Genomic DNA, 25,714 nt, shown 5'->3' with positions numbered 1-25,714 from the left:
TACAGCTTGAGGTTGTTTCTTCTCGTCCTGTCACTTGTTACCTGTGAGAAGAGACTGACCCCCACCTCACTACAACCTCCTTTCAGGTAGCTGTAGAGAGTGATAAGGTCCCCCCTGAGCCTTCTCTTCTTCAGACTGAACAACCCCAGTTCCCTCAGCCGTTCCTCATCACACTTGTACTCCAGGCCCTGCACCAGCTTCGTTGTCCTTCTCGGGACCCGCTCTAACACCTCAATGTCTCTCTCGCAGTGAGGGGCCAGAACTGAACACAGGATTCGAGGTGCAGCCTCACCAGCGCAAAGTAGAGGAGGACGATCACTTCTCTGGTCCTGCTGGCCACACTGGTTTTGATACAGGCCAGGATGCCGTTGGCCTTCTTGGCCACCTGGACACAAGCTGGCTCATGTTCTGCTCCGTCGGTCAGCACCTCCAGGTCCCTTTCCGCCGACAGCTTTCCAGCCACTCTTCCCCAAGCCTGGAGCGTTGCTGAAGCCACCCTCTATCTACCAGTCCGTGCACTGGCCCTCACTAGCTGGCTGGAGGTCTCTTCGCCCCCTCCTCGGGACTCCTTGGGGCAGGGAGGGCCGGGCCTGGCCAAGCCGCGCCTCCCCGCCGCAGACCCGCCTCCGGCGGCATTGCGGCTGCGGGCAGGCCGCACGGCGGCCGCAGGGCAACCTCAGGGCGGCACACCAGCTCGGGAGACCCCGTACCGTCCCGCCGCAGCGGCACACCCCTGCCTGTTCCACCGGAGGAAGCCCGGCCCTCCCGGGCCTGCCCTGCTTATTAGCCCGTGACGGGGGCACGGAAGGAGGCAGGCCCAACTAGCGCAGCCTCCGCCCATTCTCCCCGCCCCGGTCCCATTCATTCCCAGCCCCTTCCTCTGCGCTCTTTCCCCTCTCTCCGGCGCTGCCGGCCCGGTTGCTTCCCCGGCCTACGCCGAGAGCCCCGCAGCGGAAAGGGCCCTTCACGCCGCAGCTATGGCTGCTGAGGGGATGGACGAGCGCTCCCCCTTGCTCTCCGCGCCCGGCTCCGGCAATGTCACACCGACCGCGCCGCCCTATTTGCCGGACAGCAGCCCCCGAGGTAAGGCGGCCGCTGACTCTCTGCTCGCTCGGCGCCACTGAGCTGCTGCCCGCGGGGCTGTGCCGGGCAAGGGGCAGCGGGGCGGGCAGGCAGGCCCAGAGGGGTTCAGGCCGGGGGGGCCAAGGCACTGCGGCCGCGGGGGACGCGGCGGCTCCGCCCGGCTGCGGCGGCTCCTCCGTCCTTGTCGGCGGGTGAAGTTACCGCCGCGGCGGGACCGGGCCGGGAGCCGCGGGCGGGCGAGCGGAAGTCCTCGCCCTGCCCCAGCGACAGGGGACGATCTGGGCAACAACAGGTATCGCCGGTCAGGACCGGGTAGGCCGAGCTCTGCGCTCCCGAGGGAACTCCTCAGAGGGGAAAAAAAAAAATACAATAATTGTTCGCAGTGGCAGAACAAGCCCGAACCAGTCTCTTTATTATAACTTACCCGCATGTCGGAGCTTGCAAGGTAATTGTTGAGCTTCGGTTCCCCCATTAATTAGGAGCAGGATGAATTCTGAGCTATGAACAACTAAACTCGGCGCAGTGAGCTGCAGGGCGGCAGCAGCAGAGGTGTAACGCAGGAGCGTCGAAGCAGACTAAAGGACGCAGATCCCTGTCTCATCTCTAGCGACCACGGAAGTGCGCTAATCCAGAGGTGCCAGCTACCCAGCTCTTGGTCTGGCAGCCAGATAACGCAGGGGCTCTATGCAAGGCCATAGCTGAAGAACCATTAGGATGTCCTTGCAAATATATTTCAAGGCCGTAGCTAATACTGGCTTTATTTTTGAGGAAGGTCAGATACTGTGGTTACAAATCCGGAATCGTGGCTGAATAATATAGTATTACATTTCTTGCACAGACTTAAGAAATTGTCCTGTTAATCAATACTGAATTTTTAGTAAGCAGGTGAAAAAAATATTTAGAATCAGGAGGTTTACAAAATACATCAGTAGATTTCCTCCCTGCCCCCCATGAAATGTTCTGGAGCAGAAAGTGAGGTGGGGAGAAAGCTGAAGGAATCAAGACTGAATAAGATTAGTGTAGCTCTGCTAGCAGTAGCCTTTAAAATGTAAGATTACAGCCCTGATCTCAGTGGCTCCAGTGTGTTGGCCCTTTCTTGAGGATTTTTCTGTAATTATATAGATTCATGACACATGTATGCAACTAGAATGCTTTAAGTGAGCATCTGGCTGTTTTGAATAATATTTAAATTCATAGAAAGCTAGGCCTCTTTGCCTTGACATGAAAATGTGTGTCAGTTAGTGCTGTTGCTAATGTTGGCTGTTTACTTAGTTTGAATTGCAGGAATGAATATCAGCCTGAAAAACAGCAGAGGTTGGTTTGGATTATTTTTGTTGTTTATTATTTATTATTTTGTTGTTGTTTTTTTTTTCAATCAAATTGTGTAGGACTGGCATCATCCCTTAAGTTTTGTAGTTAAAAGAAATCCAGAAATCCACGTTAGTTTAATTTCTGTTATTCAGTGTTTCCATTCATAGTAGGTCTTATCCTGTAACTGTTACTTTTGTGCACATTTCAATCTGTTTTTAAAAAGGTCTTTACAGATTTAAAAAGTAATGAAGTTGCATTAGATCAGGGACTCTTGTTTGAACCCAGGGTAAAACTCATGACCTGGAAACAAGCAGGACCCCAGATGCTCATTTCCGTTGGTAGCTGGGTTGTGCTGCGCCTTCGAGAGCACACCTGTAGCTCACCTGTGGCCCCAGTGGTGGGGTGTGGCAACTGAGATAAGTGGCTTGTTCCCAAAAGTAAGGAAGAACCATAGAGCTTTCTTAAATGTCAGACATCTCTCCAGAAGTTGAGGGCCTCTTATTGGATCAGTCCACAAGCAAGCATACTGGGTAGCACTTCAAACCTGCTCTACAAAGCTTACAAGAAGATACCTACAGCATGAAATTTTGCAGAGCTGTGACATCTGTTCAGTGGCTCTAGTTTCCTTGCTCTGTCAGTAATCCTTAGTGAAAGGATCTATGCAAGTTAAACCACCTTTTAAGCTAACAGGCAATCTTTATCTCTCATCTTAGCACAAGTCCCACTTCCCATAGAGGGAAGAAGCATTCTTTTGGGGATAATTTCTGCAGTGCTTCCTTGCTTAACATCTGGCTGATGTGGAGCTGAAGAGGAAGGAGAAAGAAGCTGATCACCATCCAGAGTACCACCTGAAGTACATTAATAGACATATCCCTGTAACTATCTACTGTGCCCAATATGTCACCCTGAGCTTTAAATTAGAAAGGCCATGGTTTGCCTCTTCCCTTGTTGTGCTGCAGCTGAGACCCAGCTGACCTTGTTCAGAGTAAGCTGGTAGGTGGCTGAATCCTGGTAATGGCTCAGGGTTTGTTTGTAGTGATGGGTGCAAGCAAGAAAAATCTGTTTGATTTGGACACAGGGCATGCTATTTAAGAAACATTTCACATACACTGTGAGTGGGACCATCAGCTCTGCTCCCTGTACTAAGGTAGTTATTCAGTGCTTTTCCCCACTTCAGGCTTTTTTTTTCAGGCTTTCTCAGTCCTTAATGACCTCTCTCTGACATAGATCATTAACTTTTGTTCTCTCACCCATGCCCTCGCAGGTCAAGATAAGGTAAATTTATTTCATATTTTTAAGCAAATGAAATAGCAAAACAACCCCCAAAACAAACTGATTTCTGTTTGACCCAGGTAAGCCACAAGTGGTTCTTTGTGGTTTCCGCCCTTCAGATAGCAAGGGAGGAAAGTGCCTAAGCACCACAAGGAATTTCTAAGGTTGAATATGTGGTATTTTCCACTGTATTTCTGTCCTATGGGGGTGAAGAGGGAATTGAAGGCTAGTCAGACGTGCTGCATGCTAGGGCACTGTGCTAATCTTGCTGATCTAATTACTGTTGGATTTTTAATTTTTTTTTAAAGAAAAACTGATAGTAAATCTGTAAGCTGGTATGTCAGCAGCAAAGTATTCAATATCTCATTAAATGTATCCCCAAACCTCTGGTGCATACATGAGACTTGCCAACCATATAATCACATCCAACATGATGAACCTTTATGAACTGGTTTTAGCCTGAAATTCAGGCTGTCAAAACCAAACAAAAAATCATACCAGATTATGTGAATGTTCTTTGAAACCTCTTTATTAAGTGGTACTGATCAAACTCTTGAGATGATGCCTTTATTTTTCCTTTTCACTTCTGCCCCCTTCCCCGCCCATATACTTTTCCTGAAATTTAATTTTCATGGCTTTTGCTGGTTTGGTTGGTTGGTTTTGTTTTTTTTTTTTTTTTTTTTTTTGGAACTCTTCCGAGTGTACTTTAAGCATGAAGGTTGCAGTGCCAAGATACCTCAGGCTTTCTGCTCCATAGCAATGTTATCTTCTGCAGCACCACTCTGAAAAGCAGCCATTATTCGCTTGCTATCTGAAATTTGCTGAGCCAGCAGGACGGGAACAGCAAGGCTGCTTACCTGGAAGCCAAGCAGCTCCAGGATGAGGCTTGAGAAGTGGCTGGCAGTGTCTGCAGGTGCTCATATACCTCATTTCAGCTTTCAGAATCCAAAGAGTTGATACTTAACGAGCAGGTTATAGAATATTATAAATGTCTAGAAAGGTATGGTCTCCAATTCTTCAACTTGCTGCATTGTGGGAAGCTGAAAGTCTCAGGGATGTGTGTATCATTTTACCTCCTAGTACACCTCAAAAGGTACTGTTTGCCTTTCCTTTGTACAGCTGTGCTGTGCGCAGTTGCTAGATTTGAGAAGTTGTGCTTTAAATGGAGAGGACAAAGCAACAAAATTCTTTAACATTATTGTTGCTTTGCAGAAAAGCAACTTCAAAGCTGGGACTGAGCTGTAGGGGTGTCTTGACAGAGAGTTTGATATTTGGTCTACTGGACATGCCTTTTTGTTTTATGGCTATTTTCTAGCCAGAAAGTGTGTCAGCTGCTTGCTGCAGGAGAGTTAGGCAGCTTGCTTACGGCCAAAACCCCCTTGCAGCAGCCTTGACTTTGCCATTCACAGCTAAACCACTGTTGTTCTCATCATCCAAATCTCAAACGTGGTTTCTGCAGTGGTCTAATATGATTGAGATTGTTTCCAGCTGCCAAAGTGTGTGTGGGTTGGGCTTTTGTCTTGCATGTGTGTTGTACTGAAATTAGGGTAACACAGTACTGCAAAATATTTGTTATTCTTAATATAGCATTCAGTCAAAAATTATTTTCTTAGAATGTAATTCCTGAGGAACAGAAAAAATCAGGACAATACTTTTAAGTTACCAGATATTTATTAAGGATGTTGGTTTCTGCAACTGCCGTACCAAAGCTGAAGGTGTGAAGTTTACTTGCTCAAGTAACAGAGCATCAGTTTGCACCATGACTTAAGAACTGCATTGCTGCATATAAGTTAATTTTGTTTCTCATCTGAAAGAATTCAAGTATGTTGGATGTGATTCTCAGACCCTGAGAGTGCCCACCTTCCTTCCGCTGCCTCTGTGAGTTAAAATCAAGTACAGGTCTGGATTGTTTGTAGGCCCAGTAGCAAATAGCAGCACTCAACAGCAATGCTGCTTCACAAGTTTGTGATTATTTTTTTCTTATATCCCTTCAGTTTATGACATTCACTTTAAAACAGAGTGAAGGAGTGATGAGTGCTTTCTTATAGGCTTAAATTTCATACTTGATGACACCTTTGGGCTTGTCACCTTTGATAGCAGCCTGCGATTTCTTCCCTTGCTACCCTACAGCAGATACTGCTCTGTTCAGTGTGTTTGTAAACTGAAAGTAGGCTGATCTCTCACTGCTTTTCTCAGGGTTTTACTGGCTGCTTAGGTATAATTATGAAATAATTTATTGGAGTCCAAGGCTGCTGAGTATTTCAAACTATTAGTATAAAAAAAAAGTTAACTATGAACTACTAAGTCCATTCCTTATTTGCTTACCTGAACAGCCCAGAACTTCTTGATGAAATAAAAGCTGGTGCTGTTAAATGCCAAACAATTGTGGTAATTAGTTTATGAGAGGTTGCTGTGTTGAATTGTTTTCATTCCATGGATTCTTGAACAGAGAGGGATCTTGAGCACTGCCTCCTGTTTGCAGTGGGCTCAGGACTGGCAAAGCTGAAATCTGCCCTTCCACAGGGGCCTGGAGACGCTGTGGTCTCTCTTGCGTTAGCCTGTCCTAAGTGATTAAAGACCTCCTTGTGCATCTGTGCTTTGGCTCTTGGACAACAAAAATATCTGAACCCTCCAAAACAGAAGCTCTGAAGGTTCAGTTAATTTTTATTTATTTCCCCCCCCCCCCCCCCATCAAGATGGCATAAACTTGGTGGTGTTGCACTCAAAAAAGAAGCACTTCATGCCATTTCAAATCCAAGACCTGTTTCCTTAACAGGACTTTTCTGTATTCCTCGCCTAAATCACTGTGTCCAGTTCTGGGCTTTCCAGTGCAAGAGAGACATGAAGCTCCTGGAGGAAGTCCAGCTGAAGGGCTGCTAGAATGACTAAGGGTTTGGAGCTTCTCTCCTGTGAGGAAAGGCTGAGGTAGCTGCTTCTGTTCAGCCTGAAGAAGAGAAAGCTCTGCAGGATCTGATCAGTGTGTTTGAGTATCAGAAGGGAGGGTGTCAAGAGGACAGGAACAGACTCTTTATTAGTGGTGCCAGGCAATTGAACAGAGGCAAGGGGCATAAACTAAACCATAGGAAGTTCCACCTGAACATGAAGAAATGCTTCTTCACTGTGAGGGTGACTGAGCATTGGAACAGGTTGCCCAGAGAGGTGGTGGAGTCTCCTTCCATGGGGGATACTCTAGAGCCATCTGGACACAATCCTGAGCAATGTGCTCTTGGTGATCCTGTTTGAGTAGGGAGGTTGGGCCAAATGACCTCTGGTGGTCCCCTCCAGCTTCAACCGTTCTGTGATTGTGTATTTTTTACCTGTAGTATTTGTTACTATGTGATAAACACTTGTCTATGTTTTCAGTCTCTCCAGATGTTTCTAAATGCTGGTTATGGCTCTTCTACCTACCTGTGTCTTCTTTTATCTTCTGCGGTTTTCTTCCATCTGAAGCCAGTTTCTGGTTGCTACGAATCTGTGGTGGACTTGAGGGTTTTGTTCAGGGTTTTTCACCCCCTTTTAATGACTGTAAAAAGCTGATTTGAAAACAAAAGTTGCATAGATGAGCCTTTTGACTGATCTGTTTTTCTGGGGTGACTTAAGAGTATGTTGCTAGTATGCTTTATGTGCAACTACAGTTGATGTTTGGGTACACAGAAGTTGTGGGGGAAAGGAAAGCAAACTCAGGTTTGTCTTATGTTTATACAAATCATTAATTTAAATTTTTATTTTTTGATATATTTTCTTATTTTGAAGCTGAGACTGTTAGATAGTATGTTTGCTGATGTTGTTTTAGGATCCTCTGTTTTTCCAGCTGAGATTTCCTGATCTCTTGCAGCAGAGCTTCCTCCTCCATATACTGCCATTGCAAGTCCAGATGCCAGCGGTGTTCCTGTAATAAACTGCCGTGTGTGCCAGTCTCTAATCAATTTGGACGGCAAGCTACACCAACACGTCGTTAAGTGCACAGTTTGCAATGAAGCTACGGTAAAATGGAGTTTTAGGGTTTTCTTTTTGTGAAGGAAAGTGGGGGGAAAATTGAAGTAAGTTGCTGGTAGAATTCATGTCCTCACCTACAAAGAACGAGTTCCTGCTATCCCTGCAGAGGACCTGTCAGCACAGCTGACTGCAGTGTAGCTAGCGTGCAGATTCCAGAACTTCTGGGCCTAGGACAGTCAAAAGCAGTTAGGATAAATCATCATGCTTCTGAGCTGGCTGTGCAGGATGTTTCCTTCTGATGAGGACAAAAAGCAAACATGTTGTTTAAGCAATTGCTCTCCTGTAAAGAAGAGTGAAGCTGGTTTTGGTGGGATGAAAAGAACAACTGAATTATTTTAACAGTGGAAGAAACAAAGTAACTAACCCATACCTCTCTCTGACTGTATGCTTTCCTCCTGCAATACCATTCAGTCAGTTCGTTAGCCTGCTAATGAACCACAATGCAACAGTCTTGACATGCATAAATTCTAGGTTCTTCTCCAGTGATCACAGACCTTTCTGCTCTTCTGTCTTCTTTCCCTTTTTGTATTTCAAGTCATCAGTATTTGTCCTTCTGCTTCTATTTATTTATTTATTTATTTTTCCTTCCTGCCAGTTTTAGTTTTGGGATCTGATATTGCAGCATTCCACAGCTACAGGGGGCATTTGCATGAAAAACACTGGATTGGATTTATATTATGAAAAGAGCTTTAAAATACGTCCTGAAAATGGGAAGCCTTAAAACTGCAGAGCTTTATTCTTTCTTCTTTTGTTTCTTCCCTTTTTTCTCTTTTTATCTGAGAGAAAGTAGAGAACCTGGCGTTAATACGCACTTTGCCTGCCAATATATAATGTTTCAAACCAAAGATCTTGCAGTTTTTGGTTTGCTGTATGAAAGGGACCTGGAAACTTGACTCCCACATTGGAGAAAGATAATTTCAGTACAGTTTAAATTAAAATTACAGTTCAGTGATGTCTACATAATCTCTTGGAGACTGAGAACCAGACTGATGCTTTCACTGTTGAGTAAAGCCATTGTACCAGGCAAGGAGGCTGGTTTGATGTTTTGACTGTATTTTTTTTTTTGTTTTAATATACCACTACTTAAGCTCACATTTTAAAAAATGACTAAACTGAAGTTTTAGCAATGACTTGAATTAGTCATTGCTAAAAATACAAATGTTTTTTCCATTAGTTTGCAGAATCTCTTGTTTTTTCAAGTGAGGAAACTTGCACTTCTTTCTCTGGAAAGAGAGAAAGCTTCTAATTTTATCTTGACTCAGATTTCCTCTGTAAGAGGAACTATATTTCTCTGTTAGCCAGAACTTGTAACTGAAGTTGTTCTGCTTTGTCATACTGTTAAGAGGAAAAAATGTGAATTGCTGTGACTTCTGATGTGTGTTCTTTTGTGTGTTTTTTTTCTTTGTTTTTTTAGCCAATCAAAAACCCTCCTTCAGGGAAGAAGTATGTTAGATGTCAATGTAACTGTCTCCTTATCTGTAAGGATACGTCTCGGAAAATAGGCTGTCCAAGACCAAACTGGTAAGAATAAAAAGCTGTAAGTGCTTTGAGAGAGTTTTCTGTAAAGCTGTTTTATGTTGAATATTTAAAACTGAGAGGTTCAAACGTGTACCCCTGTACACTGGACACTTACAGAGCATTATTGAGTTACTGCAGACACAGGTTGTGCTAGTCTCAGTTTTGAATTAATTTTTTTTTAAGATTAACTTTAAAGAGAAAAAATTTCTTTTTTTTCTTATTTAGTGATAGTCTCAGATGTGTGTTTCCCAATTAAAAAATTGGGAATTGGGAAAAAAAAAATTGAGAAAATTACAAATACTTTCTAAGTGTGAAAAAATGTTTGTGGCATGCTTCAGTTGTAATATTTCATGTGGTTGGTAACCAAGCAGAATCAGAAACTCCTTAATGTTGTTAAAATAATCCCCAAAGCATGTATCTCAGCATTTTTTCTATGATGGTGAATGTATTTACCTTACTAGAAGATTAGCAAACTTGGGGTACTTTTAAAGAGAGTTGGGGATATGACCTAAATGAAAGGCTCCAGACTGAAGGGAGGCCTTCCAGAATACAATTTTGGTTGTATATGGAGAGAGATGCAGTGCAAGGTAAATAATGTTCTAATTTTTCCCTTCACTTTTTTCATGCTAGGAAGTCTGATGCTTGTTCTGCTTTGAGTTGGTTAACTTGGGTACTTTCATTGTGGACAAACAAGTTGTTTAGTTAAACTGGAAACTTGACAATAAATGCAAATACTTACAGTTTTTTAAACTAAATTGATTGCATTTAGTCAGCCTGGGGTGGTTTTCCTTTTTGATTCATTCAAGTTGAATGGAATTTTTACTGTACAAATATGGATGTGCTGCTTATATTGACGTGGTTGTAGTAGTGTGGGAAGGAGGAGTATGTGACTTAGGAAGGAGAATGACGTTATAGAAGAGTCCTTACCCTTTCTGCATGTTTCACGTGGGTATGTACATTCCAGGTCATGGGCTTGCCTCAGCCAGAGTATTAAGATTACATTTTCCTGAGGAGTGTTTCTGCCATATGATGGCAACTCTTTGATCCCTACAGGGTTCTGGCTTGTGTGGTTGATCTTACAGTGAAAGAGAATGTTTTGAAAACTGAAAAGGAAAACACTTTGGAGAGAGACCAAAACTGGATGGAGTTGTCTGTTTCCAAAAGCAGATGAGAGTTTAAAAGCAGATGATAGTTTAAAAGCATAAAATATTTGATAGTGACTGAGCTAATTGCTTAAGCACATCGTCCTTCTCTTTTGCTACCTTAATTACATGTACATTTAATGTTCTTAATGCAGTAGACGCATCATTACTCTTGGTCCAGTAATGCTGATCCCAGAAGAGCAGCCAGCTCAGCCTGCCTTGCCAGTTCAACCAGACGGAACTAGAGTGGTGTGTGGGCACTGTGGAAATACGTTCCTTGTAAGTAAAGCACCACGTTTGCCTTTAACCTCACTGTACTATCCCGCAAGCTATTTGTTGTAAGCACATTTAAAAGCGTATTGACTCACAGTATGGCATCATTGAGGAACTAAAGCTTCTTCTGTTCTCACATTGCTATGGATGTTTGTTCTGTATGTGGTTATCTTTACATGCATATAAAACTTTTAACAGTCTTTCTGTGCATGTGTGGGTAAAGCACAAATTCAGTCTTATTGGTTAGTGATGTGAGAGTGGATGGTGCTGGCAAAAAATGTTACAGTTCCAGGTTCTGTTCTGCTTGCAATGATGGCTATGTTCTGCAGTGGCTAAAAGAACTGTTGTGCTGTTGCTGTATGGGCCCCTGAAGGCTGTTTGTTATAGCATTTGCCATTAGCTTATCTGTCAGTTGTTACAGAACTGGAGATTTTAGTTTCTCTCTGAGGCTGACAGTTGATCGTATTTTTGAAGTGGATGGGTGCAAGAATACTCATCTGCTGTTGAGCTGTTTGTAGCCTTTGGATGGATAAGTGGCTGCCATGCTTGAATATTGATTGCAATGCACAAGTTAGCTTTAGCTTCAGCACCTAGCAGTGCTTAAATATTGGTCAGGTTTGAGAGTTATGGGAAACGGCTGAGTTAAGTGGTACAGCTGAAGGACCTGAACAGTCACCAGAGTGGTGTTATGTTCCTAAAACAAAGGATTATTTCAGGCCAGAGAACACTCAAGTGGGTTTCGTGAAAGGAGAAAAGCTTAGGAGATGGCACCCCACGTTGGCTTCTGTCAGCAGTGAGAGAAGGGTTTGCTTGTGATGTGTTCTATAATGGAATGGACTTGTGCCTTCAGGCCTACAGATCAGTGAGGTGTGCTGTAATGGATTAACTACTGTAGTAGATGATGAATGCAGAGACCAAGAGATGGCTCTTACGCTTTTTTTTTTTTTTTTTTTTTTAAAGAAAACTAGGGAATTAATTATGAACTTACAAGTAATGTGCTACCAAAAAACCATTAGATGCTTGAGAAATATTCTGTCTGCATTTAACCCTTCTAAATGCAAGTCTGTATTGGGCCTTAACTAGTAAGAACATTGTATGCAATATAGAATAATGTTGCTAACAGAAAACTACTGGATCTACAGAAGAATAAGCTGTCTCAAGTACATATTTTAAACCAGGATTCTTTTATTAAAGGTTGCCTTTTCTTCTATTTTTTCAATATAATAGTATGTAAGTAAAAAAGTAAGTAGTAAAGTGCTGAGTACCTGCATGGACACTATAGTTTAATACAGAGTCATAATCTAATTTTGTAATGCAATTATGCTTTTTAGCTTTAAAACTGCACAGGTTAAAGTAGTGCTGTAGAACAGTTATGGTATTAAGTTTTAATGTGGTCTCAATACACAAGACCATCTACTATGGGATTTTAAGGGGTTTTCTTTTAATTATTAGGGAGACTCAGTGCTATGAAGTGAAATTCTTATTGCTAAATTACTGGCTGAACTTTGGGGGCTTTCATAAGTATGGGAGTTTTATTTGTCTTTATCTTCTATTTGCTTTCTGTAAGTGCAGCCCAAATTAATTCTGTAGCTTACACTATGACCTTCTTTATGTGAACATAAAGGGAAAAAGCACCAAACTCACAAAGGCTGATTTTGCTCCGAACTACTAGATTATGCCTTAAAAGGCATGTGACTTCAGATCTGATGGTTGCTTCACAGTCCCATCTGCCAGTAAGACCAATTTACCACTTCACAGAACATTGAAAAGTAACCATTAAATTCATTAGAAATTTGAAGCTTGAATTCTTTTATGGTAGTTATCAAGAGACAAACCCTTTTCTCTCACTTCACACAGCATTCCCACCACTCTTCTGCTGTTTTCTGTTACTAAGTTGTGAGGTTCTGCAAATAAAATTTTTAGTTAAGAAAAATCAGGAAATAGCTTGGGTTTGAGAGTGAGCAGAGAAGCACAAAACAGAAGTGCTTTAGCCAGCCTGGAAATTCAGCTTCTGCAGGGGTATTTCTGCCCTTTGCTATATCCACATTGTGAAGCAAATATGTAATGCTGAATGTTCTTAGCAACTCAATAAGGTATCTGTTTTACTTTACTTGGCAGTTAAAAAAAATAGATAAAATAGACAAGCAAAGCTAGAATTGCTGGAGTGTAAAAGTCAAGTTGTTAGTTGCTTGTTCAGTGTTCTTTTAAGAGTATCAACTTGTTCATCACCTTTCCAAGATTCTTTTGTTTATTTGTGTGTAGGTATGGGCTGGGCTTTCCCTGCCTCTGTGTGTGGAGGTTGTTTTTGACAAATTGTTAAAAGCATGCTTCATGCTATGGAGTGCCTTAAAACTATCTCAGTCTTAGCTGGGAAAATGACTTAGTACTGAGGCAATACTGAACTATCACTAGTTATTTTCATTTTGTTCATCAGATTATTTTTTTTCTTCAGTAACCTGATAGGATGAAGTCCTTTGTGTTTCTCTTTCTGGCAGTTGGAGTTCAGGCAAGTGGAAAAAGTGGTGGAATAGAAAAGGAGGGCAGGAGGAGGGTTTAACTGTCTTGCTAAATTGCAATCTGATCAGGTTTAGGCTTTTTGGGGAGCTTCTGGACTTGGTCTGTGGCTGAGATACTGTTTCTGTCAGCAGTGAGGCATTCACTGCAACCCCTCTCCCAGGGTCTGTGGCTGTCAGAGGCTGAGTTGACTTTGGAAATGTCCCTGTGTTGTCCTCCCCTCCACCATCCTTCTGCTACCATCCTGCTTTTGGGGAGACCCTTGAGGACAGGAGACCAGGAGCAAGCTATGGAAGCCAGATGCTATAGGCTGACCACTGCACTTTGTCTGTTGTGCTCTATCAGTTTTATTTTTCTAAATCTCATGAAATACGAAAATTATTTCTTCCAAAATAATAGAATAGAAAACCCTTTCTCCTCCCCACCCCCTTAATTTTTCCTCTGTCTTGTACCGAAGGTACTGAGAAGTATTTTAGGCTCAGATGGAAAAAAATTTACATATTTTTCTAGTAATCTCCTTGATAGATGTCTGGTTTTGTCCACAGCTGAAACATTGAAGAGCTCTCTGAAATCTTCATCTGTGTTTTAGTACATGTAACCAGAGGTTTGGACTTTTGTTTATTGTATTGTTTCAATTGGAAAAATAATGTTTATTCTCAGCCTGGAGAAGAGAAGGCTGTGTGGAGACCTCATAGCAGCCTTCCAGTATCTGAAGGGGGCCTACAAGGATGCTGGGGAGGGACTCTTCATCAGGGACTGTAGTGATAGGACAAGGGGTAATGGGTTCAAACTTAAACAGGGGAAGTTTAGATTGGATATAAGGAAGAAATTCTTTACTGTGAGGGTGGTGAGGCACTGGAATGGGTTGCCCAGGGAGGTTGTGAACGCTCCATCCTTGGCGGTGTTCAAGGCCAGGTTGGATGAGGCCTTGGGTGGCATGGTTTAGTGTGGGGTGTCCCTGCCCATGTCAGGGGGGTTGGAACTAGATGATTTTAAGGTCCTTTCCAACCCTAACTATTCTGTGATTCTCAGCAGGGAGTTAAGTTGCATGAAACCGTAACCTCAAATTTTTTTAACAAAATTAGATATTTTAAAGCACTCTGGAATACGTGTAAAAAATAGCAGGTTTAAGTATGATTTAAACTACTTGTTAAACCCACCAAAACTCCACAAATTACAACATATATGAAAATAACATTTTCCCACTGTGCTAGTGTGATCTGAATTCTTGTAGCTTGAATGTCCTGTCATATTTTTGCTCTTTTTCTGCAAATATTTCCAATTTGTTCAGAAGGCTTCATAACAGTCCTTCTGTTACCTCCAGGTAGCTCTTAATGAAAGCAGATTATTGATGCCTCTTTATTTTTTCCCATCAATATTTGGAGTCCAAATGCATTTGAGTTTGTATCTGTTAGTAATTATGGCTAGTAATCAGAAATCTTAGAATAAATAAAACCCTAGAAAGATTATTAATGAGTAACCTTGGAAATGGAGTTGCTTACACTGGGATAAAACTAGTGTACAGCAGTGAAGTTAAATTACAAATATGTAGAATGCAAGTCCTGGATTTACACTCCATTCTATTTCTGGAATTGCAGTTTAAAAAGCATAAAGAACAGCTCTGAAGAGGCTTGTCTCCATCCCTGGTACTGACAATTGCACCTTATCCCACTTTTGCTGTGTAGAGCTAAGGGAAATTGAGTAGCTTTTGACAGGAATGCAGGAAAAAACAGCTAACTTGCTCATCTGGCAGGAGTATGGAAGTAGAATTAATGCTCCTAAAATGCGTTGCTCAGGTGGGAAGTATTACAGAAGCTTTTGCTTCATTAAGGGATAAAATAGAACCATGCTAAGTCAGTTTGCCCAAGTCTTTGTAAACAAATAAAGAACAACTGTGTAATTGGTATTGTAATTGGATACTTCAGGACCAGGAAAAAAAACCCAACCTGATATCTTTTTAGTGGATGATTATCCCCATTAGAAGTAAATAAAACTGAGGGCAACTCTTCAAGAGGCAGGAAAGTGAACCTTAAATACTACAGATCAGAACCTCTTTTGCATCAAAACCTGCTTGTCCTGGCAAGGCGTTACAAGCCACATCCTCTTTCTTTGCCCATCAAATCATAACTCTCTTCTCAGTGTTTAAATGGTGCTGTGCTGTAGGTAGGTCCTGTTTTCTGTACAAGGATGGGCTCTGATCTGTGTTCATAGCAGTTATAACAAGGCTATTCACTTCAGCAGATCAGCTCCTGATTTCTCACAGAGATAAGGATCTGAATGAATGCATTGGTGCTCTGTGCTGTGGCTTCTTCCCCTGCTGGTAATTTGCAGTGTGACTTTTGCACAAATTAAGTAGGGAGGGGAGAATTATATTTCACCAGGAAACTGTGCTAACTGTCCACTTGAGAAAGGCAGCAGAAGAGAGCTGCAAATACAATATGAATGCTTGCAGAGCAGAGAACAATAATCCTCCCCCCTTGTTCAAATATGTTTAAAATGCTTGTCTAATACGTCTATTACCACAATTAAGTTCAACATAAAACTGTTGTTTTTAAATGAGTGTATGACTGTGTATCCTGGGGTTGAGGTAGTTCTAGGCATTACTTTCACTAAAGCTGTTTCCCAGGTTTTTGACTGTGCATGGGAGGTTGTGACCGTATCATGTACGTATATCACCTTTTTAAAATGTCAGCAGTAGCCAATGGTGGTCTCTACTGGTATGAAACCTGTAAACACATGTACTTTCTCAAATATTCTTTAATCTTGCTGTGCACTGTTTTCACAAATGATGGAAAGGTTGGGGAAAGATGGGAAAAGACATCTATCTGTAACTGTGCCAAAGAAAACACATTTATTTGGATTCAGGGTATATGCACAGTCCTGGAAATAAGAGAAAAAAAACTGTATTAATATCATCATGTTGCTCATACTGTGCCTGTGCACGAAACCACATTACGTCAAGTGAATCTTGTAATACTAAGGCAAGTCATGGGAAATGTTCAGATGGAAATCCCAGTCAATCCCAGTCCTATGTTGCCACTGACAAAAGGGCACTGTGTTTATGGAAGAAAGCAAGAAACAAATCAAAGCCTGAGAAGCAGAATGTTTTCATAGTGATGTTTAGTATGAAGTACAACAAACACTTTCTCAGGCCAGTTTTTCAACCTTTTTATTTTTTTTCTCTTTACAGTGGATGGAGCTGAGGTTTAACACACTAGCAAAATGCCCACACTGCAAAAAAATGTAAGTTCTCTCAAAGCAAGCTTACATAAATTAACTGTTAAATGAGTTGCTAGAGTTTCTTCCATAAAGTCTTTGGAGTAAAATGTCTGCCATGCTGATTATTTTGCTGTGCTTATCTGAATTTCAGGACTAAAGAGCATGTTATGTGCACATGAATTCTCCACTCTTTATGCACAAGTCAGTAACACTGACAAATCCAACCCGCGTTTATTAAAATGCTCTGATTGAATTGCTAGAGGCATAAATAAGCTGCTAACAATAGACAGGAATGGGTTCTTAAAATTAACAACCTGCATCCTTGAAATTTCACTACTTCATACAGTTAATCAGGTGTCGTGTTTAAATGCGGAACTTGAATTGCCTTGTTGTAAAAGGAGGAAATGAAATAATTTTGTCGTAATTTGAAACAGGTTTTACCGATTTCATAAAGTTGACAACTAACTTGTATTAAGTATCTCAATGCATTAGCTTGTTTAATGTTTATGAATTACTGTGGAATACCTTGTCTATTCACCTGCTATTTCTTCAGTAAGGAGGAGAAAAATTAGAATACAAGAGCTGTAAGAGTGGTTTATGGTTTGGTTTTTGTTCGGTTTGTTTTTTGAGTGTTTGGGCTTCCTTATCTAAGGTCACTTAGTTTGAATTGTTAAAAGCTACGCTACTAGCATCTCTAAATTTGTATGGAATCTTAACCACAGGGTGCAGGTCCCTTGGGAAGCAGGAGGCTTAGGGTAAAGGTGCTGTAGATACTGGCATAGCATGGTCTTCTAACAGTGGCTGAAATCTGTTACTGGAGTATTCGATATTCAGCCTGCAAGTATGTTTAACTTGAGGAGTGTAACCCACTGGATGTGGAGTAGTTGGTATGTTGTAGCTTGCTTAGGTCAAAAAGCTCATGGTCTTGATGAGATGTTGCTTTGCAGGGGTGTTCTTACTGGCTGTAATTGCGTTCAGTCCTTTCAGTCCTGGGGGGATGGGTTGGTGTTTTGTGGTTTGTTATGTTAGTTTTTAAACTAATTGCAGCTTTGTTTTATATTTTACCATGTCACACTTGATAGTTGACCTCAGCGTTTTTCTTGATTCTCGCTAGGTACAAAATCATTACTATTTAACCTTTTTAAAACTAAAAAAATCAATAAAACAAAACCCAAACAAACAGAAACCCAACCTAAACAACAGCAAAAAACCCAAACTTCTCCAAGGAACAGTCTAAAAGTCATACTATGTGATCTTTTGATCTGTCTTCTGTTGATTTGTTTCTTGTATTTTAAAATCCAGCTGGAGTCTAAGGATTCCTTAGTACTTTTGTCTGGAAGGTGCAAAGCAGCTATCTGTATGTTATAAAACCAGAGCATCTCTGCAGTGCAATTTGTGAAAATTACAGCTTGCCTGGCACTGAATCACAGAATACAAAACAAACTTTAACAAATAGACATTTCTGTCTTTGGGCTGAGGAGGCAAACTATGGAATACTGTAACTTAGTGTTGCATGAGTTGCTTGATATCTTCCCACGACTGAGATGCAATGGTCAAGAGTTCTGCATTCCAGCAGCATAAACATTTCTAATGCGTGGATTTAGGGCACAGTATAGGTGAGGCAGAGGTTTGAGTTGTGATGATGGGATAAATAACTGAAGTGACCTGCTGCTTTCTCTCAGCCCTTTGACAGAGGTCATCATACCTGTAGCCAAGTAGTCAGAAGGGAATGTGGGGTTCTTTATTTCAGCTTATTAATGCAAAACTTCTTTCATTAGTAGCTGACTGTCAGATGCAAAATTATTCTTTACTTGTGTTGACTCAGATGATGATTGCCACTGAAAAAAGGATAGTGTAGACTAAGGGAAAAGGCACCAGAGGATAATACCTGGGAGTGGGAGAGAAACTGTTTCTTTTTACTCTTTTCGTCATCTTTTGTGTATCAAAATATAAAATACCAGATGTTTATCAGCCTGTTTCCCAACAGAAGGAAGGGTTTAAGGAAGGCTTCTGGTATTTCTCTCATGTAATGATGGAGAAGCAGCAGGAACTGGTTTTTGTCTGCTGCTCTCTTTCCCAGGGTATATATTAAATCATCCAGATACTTCAGGATCATGATTTCAGTTCCTAGCAAGAGAATTGAATATTACAAGGTCTTGTTTCAGAATGTCAAATCTCCCCAATTTTTTTTTTTTTTTTAATTTTTCTTTAGAACCTACTTATTTTTCTCTGTAAGGTTGGACAATGTGATTAACTCTAATGAATTTGCCCCACAGAGTCTGCAAGACCTTTAGGAAAGAAAGGGATGTTGAAACCCCATCACTACTGTAGAAGCTAGTTTCAGCAGTGCTGTTCACCTTCAAAATACTGTCATTTTGATCTTCCTCTTAAAAACCCTTCTAAGGGCATGTCTGAAATCCTGGCAATAATTTCTATTACTTGAAGCACAAGTGACCCTGCATTCTTTCCTGTGCTACTCCTTTAAAAGCCTCTGTCCCATGTGGTGGTTTTCCCTTCTTCTAATTACTACCTGATGCTAAATTTGCTTTGCTGTCTTTTGTATCTGCTGCCACTGCCTGAAGGTCTGGGAGGTGCCTTTGCTTCTTTAGCAGCAGCTTGGAAAGAATGAACCGCTGGCTTCTGGGTAGCTTTTTAGGGAGTTCACCCTCAGTAGTCCCACAATGCAAACAACTGCTTCTGCAATTTGAACATGTTCTTTTGACCCCAGTTTTAGTATTTCTGAATGTGCCTGCCAAAGTTGTTGCAGTTGGTAGGGTTTGGGGTAGAGTTTTAGCTTTCTTGATTCCAAGTTAGTTTGGGTGTTTTATATGTAATTTGGGGTGTGTAGAGGGAAACCTCGCCATTTAGAGTGTCCCAGTGGCTAATATTGCTGTCAGGAGATGAAAAACAAATTATGGTTTATTTGGATTACTAAATATTCCCAGGTCTATTATGTGACTATAGAAACATAGACTGTATATGTATTTCATCTGTGCCTTCTGTGAGAACAGAAAGGCAGTTAATTTAAGATACTCTTAAGGTTTCCATTTTTTTTTTCTTGTTTTTGAGGTGATGATTTCTCCCCTTGCTTTTTTTACTGTATAGGAGGAGACAGAAACATGGGTGGAAAATACACATGGCTTTAATAGATGCACAGTTCAAAACAGGGTCGTAAGTCAGACAGCTCTGAAAGTGAAGGTCTCCTTCCCAAAATGAACTTTGTATCCTTGTGAAATACACAGTGCAGTGAACATCATGTTTAATTTAGGTGTATTGAACCTGACGTTTCTACCAGCTTATCCTAAGGTATCCAGCTCTGTAATAGAATTAGCTGTCTGAGTACACAGCCAGGAAATCTGCAAAGGAGGGAACCTGAGGTCAGTTTGGCAAGCTCAGTGCTCATCAGTTTGGCTTTTGGAGAAGTCTCTTCCCTGTCCCCTTTTATAAAGCTTCTTTGTTTGGGTGTTTTTTTTCTTGTGTAACTTGGAATCAGACAACATATCCCTCTTCTAGAATGGCTGTAGAAGTATTTGGGGTGGCTTTCGATAGGTGGGGTGGAGGGAAGGGTCTGTGTGTGAGAGGGTGGTAAGATACCATTATTTCCCCAGTTGGGGATTCTCCCACCTTAATCACACCCAGAATCCCATCCCGAATGTGCATGGTGAGGCTTTCAGTAACAAGGAATTTCCCATGAGGAGTTAATGAGCAGAACAGTTTTGGAACTTTTCCTTTTCTGAAAACATGTGGTAGATGGCTTGTGAGTGGTCCTTATATTCAGCCCTTGCCTTGCAAGCTCAGGGGACTTGAAGGACTGTGGGTTTGTGCTTTTTTTTTTTTTTTTCTTGGAGTGTTTTAGAAATTCCTTGTAAAGAAATGATATTGGAGTAAAGCTGCTTAAACCAATCAATTTGAAGCCTTTCTAAGATGAATGCTTCAAAAATTCTAGTCACATGCTAAGCATATGAGGCCTTACTATTGCTAATTAACTGGAGCCAGAAATTTGGTCAGTCATATGACAGATGTAGTACTTCAATAGCTCAGCAGTGTTTTCTTTGTTATAAAGAAAATTAATATGTTGAACTATTAGGAGATGAAAATTATTTTCCCTTGCATGTTTGAATGCAGAGTATAAGCATCCCAGTATTTCCAAAAGCATGTTGCTCTCTTAGAATGGAATGAAGTACTTAATTAATGACAGCATGCTTCAGGATGCTTTCAAAACTACCTCCAAGATAGATGGTACATGTCTTATGAAAGCACCTCTGCCTCTCTAGGCCTTTCAGTGGATCTACACATTAACTGTATTTCAGTGGAATTAAATTATGTTCCTATTCTCCTCATTAGCTGAGCTGTATGTGATTGCAGATGAGTTACTTAAGATGTATTTGCTAAACAATGCTGAGCTTCTGGAATATTTTTTCTAACCTGTAATAAAGAATGGAATGTCTTTCTTTCATTTTGTCTTCTGTTTGACTGAAACACTGTAATTGTTAGCTTAATACAGCAGATAGAGACAAAGCTGTCTTGGAGTTCATAGTCTAGATGATGAGTGACATTTATTTATGGGGGATTTATTTACCTTGGTTGCCAACAGTGATTTTTGCTGTTCAGGTAGCCTCTTGTAGAATCCTAAAAGAAAACTGAAAAGTAAAAAGAACTTGTCATGGTTTTGAAGTTACTAAAACGTGTCTACAGGATTTCAGTCTTTGGAAATGTTGAGTGTGAAAAATTTTCTATGTTTGTGACTAAATGTTTGGGATGTTTTTTATCTTCAAGAAACAGGGTAGAATTTTAGCCAGTCAACAGTACTGAGTGAAATACTCCATCAAATAAAGTGCAGGTTGTTACATGACATTTACGGGTGCTGAGTTACTTGGATGCAGTGACTGTATTAAAGTCATGTATTAAGTCTAGAGGGTGTCTTGCAACCTACATAGAAGCTGCAAAGCAAACTTGGGTTTTGCAATTCAAAAGGCTCCACCATACTTACCTGGGTGCAGTGTAGATGTAGGAGGCAGGTGCACTCAAACTGTAGGTGTGGCACCTCTCTTTGTTGTAAGCAGCTAGATTCTTAGATACTAGATAATCTTCACCAATAGGTCACCTTTAAAACAAGCATGTGGACTCTGTCCTTTACTGCTTGGTAAAACTGTAAACTTTGCCTACAACTTTATAAACTTAAGATGGTGTATGTGTATTGTCATTCTGTTCCCCTTCCCCCATTTAGACTGAACAGTTACTATTTATGCAGGGAGGTTCTGTCTGTGATTTGTTTTTGCTTTTAAAATGCTATTTATTTTCTAACAGTTCTTCTGTTGGAAGTGCACTGCCACGGAGGCGCTGCTGTGCATATATTACAATTGGAATGATATGCGTCTTCATTGGAGTTGGATTAACTGTGAGTGGTGTACTATGATATAGTTGCAACTGTGTGCTAGGGGTGTGTGGGTACAAGGGAGCACCTTGGTTGGCAAGCTCTTCTTTTCCCAGCATTTGAGTAAAACCTCCTAAGTTTGCGTGGGTTTTGTCATCTGTATTAAAACCATGGACTTAATCATCTGAGTTGGCCAGGAAAATGAAGTGTTCTAAAGAAAAAATACTCTGGCACTTGGAGAGTCTGTTCTTTCCCATGTTAAATTTAACTTTTCATCTCTTTTTTTTTTTTTTTTTTTTTTAATGAAAAATGGTTTTACTTCACTGTAGAAATACTGGAACATCTTGCTCTTGCTAGGACTCTTAAAACTTCCAGATTTCCAGAAATACATATTGCTGGGAATATAGTTCCAGTGGAGGTGAATGGGATTCCAAAAGTTAAACATGTATATGCCTTTATAATTTGTACGTGCTCTAAGGAGTAAAACCAGGTAATGAGCTATTTACGAATTGAAAGGTTTACATTGTTGTTACTCTATTAGCTAGAAAACTATCTGGCTTGCGTGGCTCTGAAGTACTTGTTACTTGAGCCAGTTTTCTACCCAGAAGTCCCAGGAAAATACAGATGAGGAAATACTTGCAGTTCTGTTCATATCTGTGACTCTCATTATACCTCTAACTTGTGTTATAACCTGAATAATTTTCTATGTGAGCTTCAATGACTTATGAAGGATTTTCCAGTTTCCCTAATAAAAACAGTGACAGCCAGAAATAAAACCAGTGAGAGATCTTTTCTTAACAATGTTACTGAGTTGAAAAATGTGAACACATTTCTCCATGCGGTTTGCCCAAAGGCTTGTATAGCCTACATCCTTGGTTTTGTTTTTTTTTTTTTGGACCCAGCTGGGTTAAAACCCTGAGGAACGTGTTGTGTGACCTTAGACTTGGCCTGATTTAGAAGCTGGCACTAGAGACCTCCTGATGTCCCTTCCAAGTTCAATTATCCTATGATTGTGTAAAATTAAGTCAATAAAATATCTGCTTATCCTTACCATCGTTAAAAAGGTGCTACAGTGCTTCTCAATATAATTTGCTCTTTCCTGAAGAGCAGATAGTGCTGCTGTTTGACACTGTTTTCTCTTTCTAGGTTGGTACACAAGATTTTGCCAGGCGGTATCATGCAACGTATGTTTCTTGGGCTATTGCTTATCTCTTAGGTTTAATCTGCCTCATCCGAGCCTGCTACTGGGGAGCCATTAAAGTCAGTTATCCAGAACATAGTTTTGCATAGAGAAACTTAAGATTATAGCAGATGAACATCTAGTAATTCTGGGTATTACATCATGGACACTTTTAAACCTTCCCTGTAAGGATTCCATTCTGTTCAAAGTAGTTTTAAGACTGGGGGTCTCTAAGAACAAATGTTCATTGCACTACATAATATGCAAATAGTTTGTTTTGCTGCTAGATTCCCTAGCTCTGAATACTAAAGCTGTGTTTACATGTTCATCACTCTGTCTTTATAGGTGTTGAATTTTATTTCAACAGACAGTATTAAGTTTTACATTTCCTTTGTTATGTTAAAATCCGTCTGCCATTTTTCTAGATGATCAGTAAGAATTCAAAAGCAAGAGTGTTTATAAGTGTTTCTACAGTAGCTTCACATTTGTACTTAACATTTTAACTAAAATTATATCAAAGTGGCTTGCTTTAAAACCTAAGCAATAAGCATTTTGCTTGAACTGCTTACTGTATCTTTTGCCTAAGATCATAGTGACCTTATTCAGGAAATGGAAGTTGTGAGTGTACTTGAAAAGACTGACACTGTTGCTAGAGAGACATTTGTAAACACTGTATGCTTCGATATTTTTCAGGTAGAAAGATGCTATTTTGGTAGTCCAGTTAAATTTCCATTTATCCAGGATTGGATTGCAGTTAGGATAAATGCTTTCTTCTCAAGGATCCTTGGATGTAGGTGTTGGGTTTGGTTTGGGGTTTTTTTGTTTGTTGTCGTTTTTTTGGGTTTTTTTTTGTTTTTTTTTTTTCTTTTTTTTAATTAACTGGCAAAACCTAAAAGCCAAGCTCAGATAATGGAACTTAACTCTGGTTGTATGTACAAGTTCCTTAACAGGGTCTAAGGGAAGCATTTCATATGACTTTCATAATACTTCAGTGTCACATAGGTGACAAAAAGATGGTGATGGGTTGCCTCTTACTTTTCTCTGATAATGTTGGAATTTCCCTGTTTGGGAGACTGAAGCGCTGGTCACTGCAAAGGGAGATATTGTAAATTCACACTAACTGCTGTAATAAGAAAATGAGCAAATTATAACGTGGACCATTCCATCGAAGTACATCTAGTCAATTTAGCACTGACTTGTGAAGAGAATACGGAAACAGAATCTTTTCTAATGATGTATTCACAAGGATTGAGGGACCAGTTCTTGCACTGCCCATCTTGTAGTTTAAACAAGTTCTTGCTAAATTTGGAAGGAATGTCCTGAGTGATTTAGACAACTGTAGTGATTTAGATAATGGAGTCAGATGGGTAAATTAATGTGGATGTTTCAGGGATACATGTAATTTAAATTATCTATGTTCCTGCTAAGACAAAATGATATTCAGATAAGGATTTTGGAGCACAATAAATGTAAATGATCAAACTGTAAATGACCTGTCTTTGTATGTTGCTAAATGTATAAAAGCAGTAGCTCAGGATTACAATGTACCTTTTACAAATAAACTAATAAAGAAATAAAGATTATTATTCAAACTTAAAATATTTTGTTATGTATATGTAAAGGAAAATACACAAGTGGAAGAATTTTCTGGTATGAGCAATGAAGGCATTGTGCAGCAGAGGTAAGTTCTGCATTTTTGCCAAATGGCAGCCTCAGGAATACAAGACAGCAAGAACAAACTACCGATGTTTTGGGAAGAATGAGGAAGTAAATAAGGGATAAGACTACTGTTTGGGATTGTTTTCTTCAGTCAGTGGCTTATTGAGGGGAATATGGTAATATATTCTTTTCCTAATTCTGTTTACATCCTTTTGCTGTAGGGATTTGCTATGGTCATTTGCATCTTAAACCTTTGAATGCTCTTTCCAGGTGTCCTGTATTTCAAAACACTGCCTGGCCTCCATGTCCTGAAATAAAGTAGGCTGCAGCTGTACAAAAAATCATCTACTGCTTTTGAAACAAGGGCAAGGGGAGCTTAGGCATAATATTATATTAATGAATCAAAGGAATTTGTACCTTCTCTCCCGCCCCACCCTCCCCCCCCAGTGTTAAGCTGTACTTGATTTCCTGTCTTGTGTTTTCTCCTTAAATTTTGTGTTTTCTTCTTAAATTTTTTGAGCAGAAGGGAAGATACCAGGGCAAAGTATTTTTGTTTGGATAATAGGATGATACTTGCTACTACTTCGTTTTGCAAAGTGAAACGTAGTTATTTCTATAAAATTACATTTATTGTGTCACTGTGTTTCAAACACTTTGCGGTATGTAAGAATGATTTTAACAGTGTAAGAAAATGGCATAATCTGAAAGGATCTCTATAAGAAACTCAATTGAATCTGGCTACTTGCGAAACAGGCGTGTTTGTGGAGTCATGATCTGTGTTGAACTACATCTCAATCTGTTAAACTTCTCTAAACTAAGTTAAAAACAATAAAATAATCCTGTGCTGTGCATACCGACCTTTTTACTGAACTAGTTTCTTCCATTGACTTCTAATAGACTATTCCTCAATGTATTATTTTTGTGTTAGAGGTAGATTGGAATTCACAGTGAAAGGCTTCTGTGCTTTAGATTTTATCTTCACCTTTCCCTACTCTCCTTCCCATTAAAGAGTTTTCTTACAAACTGAGTGGTGGTATCTACGAAACACTTCAGGCCTTAACCTCAGGGAGTGTGTGTGTTTGTTTTCAGTTGGGGTTTTTTGTTGTTTTGGTTTTTTTTTAATTGCAACCCTACTGCTGGGTGTGTTAACTGATTTTGTTTGTACCCATCATA

General features: G+C 40.4%; 1 protein-coding gene across 1 annotated transcript; it reads left to right on the top strand.

Moving 5' to 3' along the window:
• Nucleotides 1-977: 977 nt before the first annotated feature.
• Nucleotides 978-23,823, top strand: PIP4P2 (phosphatidylinositol-4,5-bisphosphate 4-phosphatase 2; the record flags this gene model as incomplete). The annotated part of the gene is made up of 7 exons (XM_080610235.1): nt 978-1,083; nt 7,502-7,650; nt 9,077-9,183; nt 10,478-10,601; nt 16,300-16,352; nt 21,636-21,726; nt 22,849-23,823. 7 exons carry the CDS (start codon nt 978-980, stop codon nt 22,990-22,992), a joined length of 774 nt encoding a protein of 257 aa, XP_080466361.1. The 3' UTR covers nt 22,993-23,823.
• Nucleotides 23,824-25,714: the final 1,891 nt, after the last annotated feature.

Source organism: Psittacula echo, assembly GCF_963264785.1.
Source record: "Psittacula echo genome assembly, chromosome: 2".
In the NCBI taxonomy this organism is placed as follows: domain Eukaryota; kingdom Metazoa; phylum Chordata; class Aves; order Psittaciformes; family Psittacidae; genus Psittacula; species Psittacula echo.
Note: the sequence above shows the minus strand (reverse complement) of the source record. Positions and strands in the feature narration are given on the sequence as shown.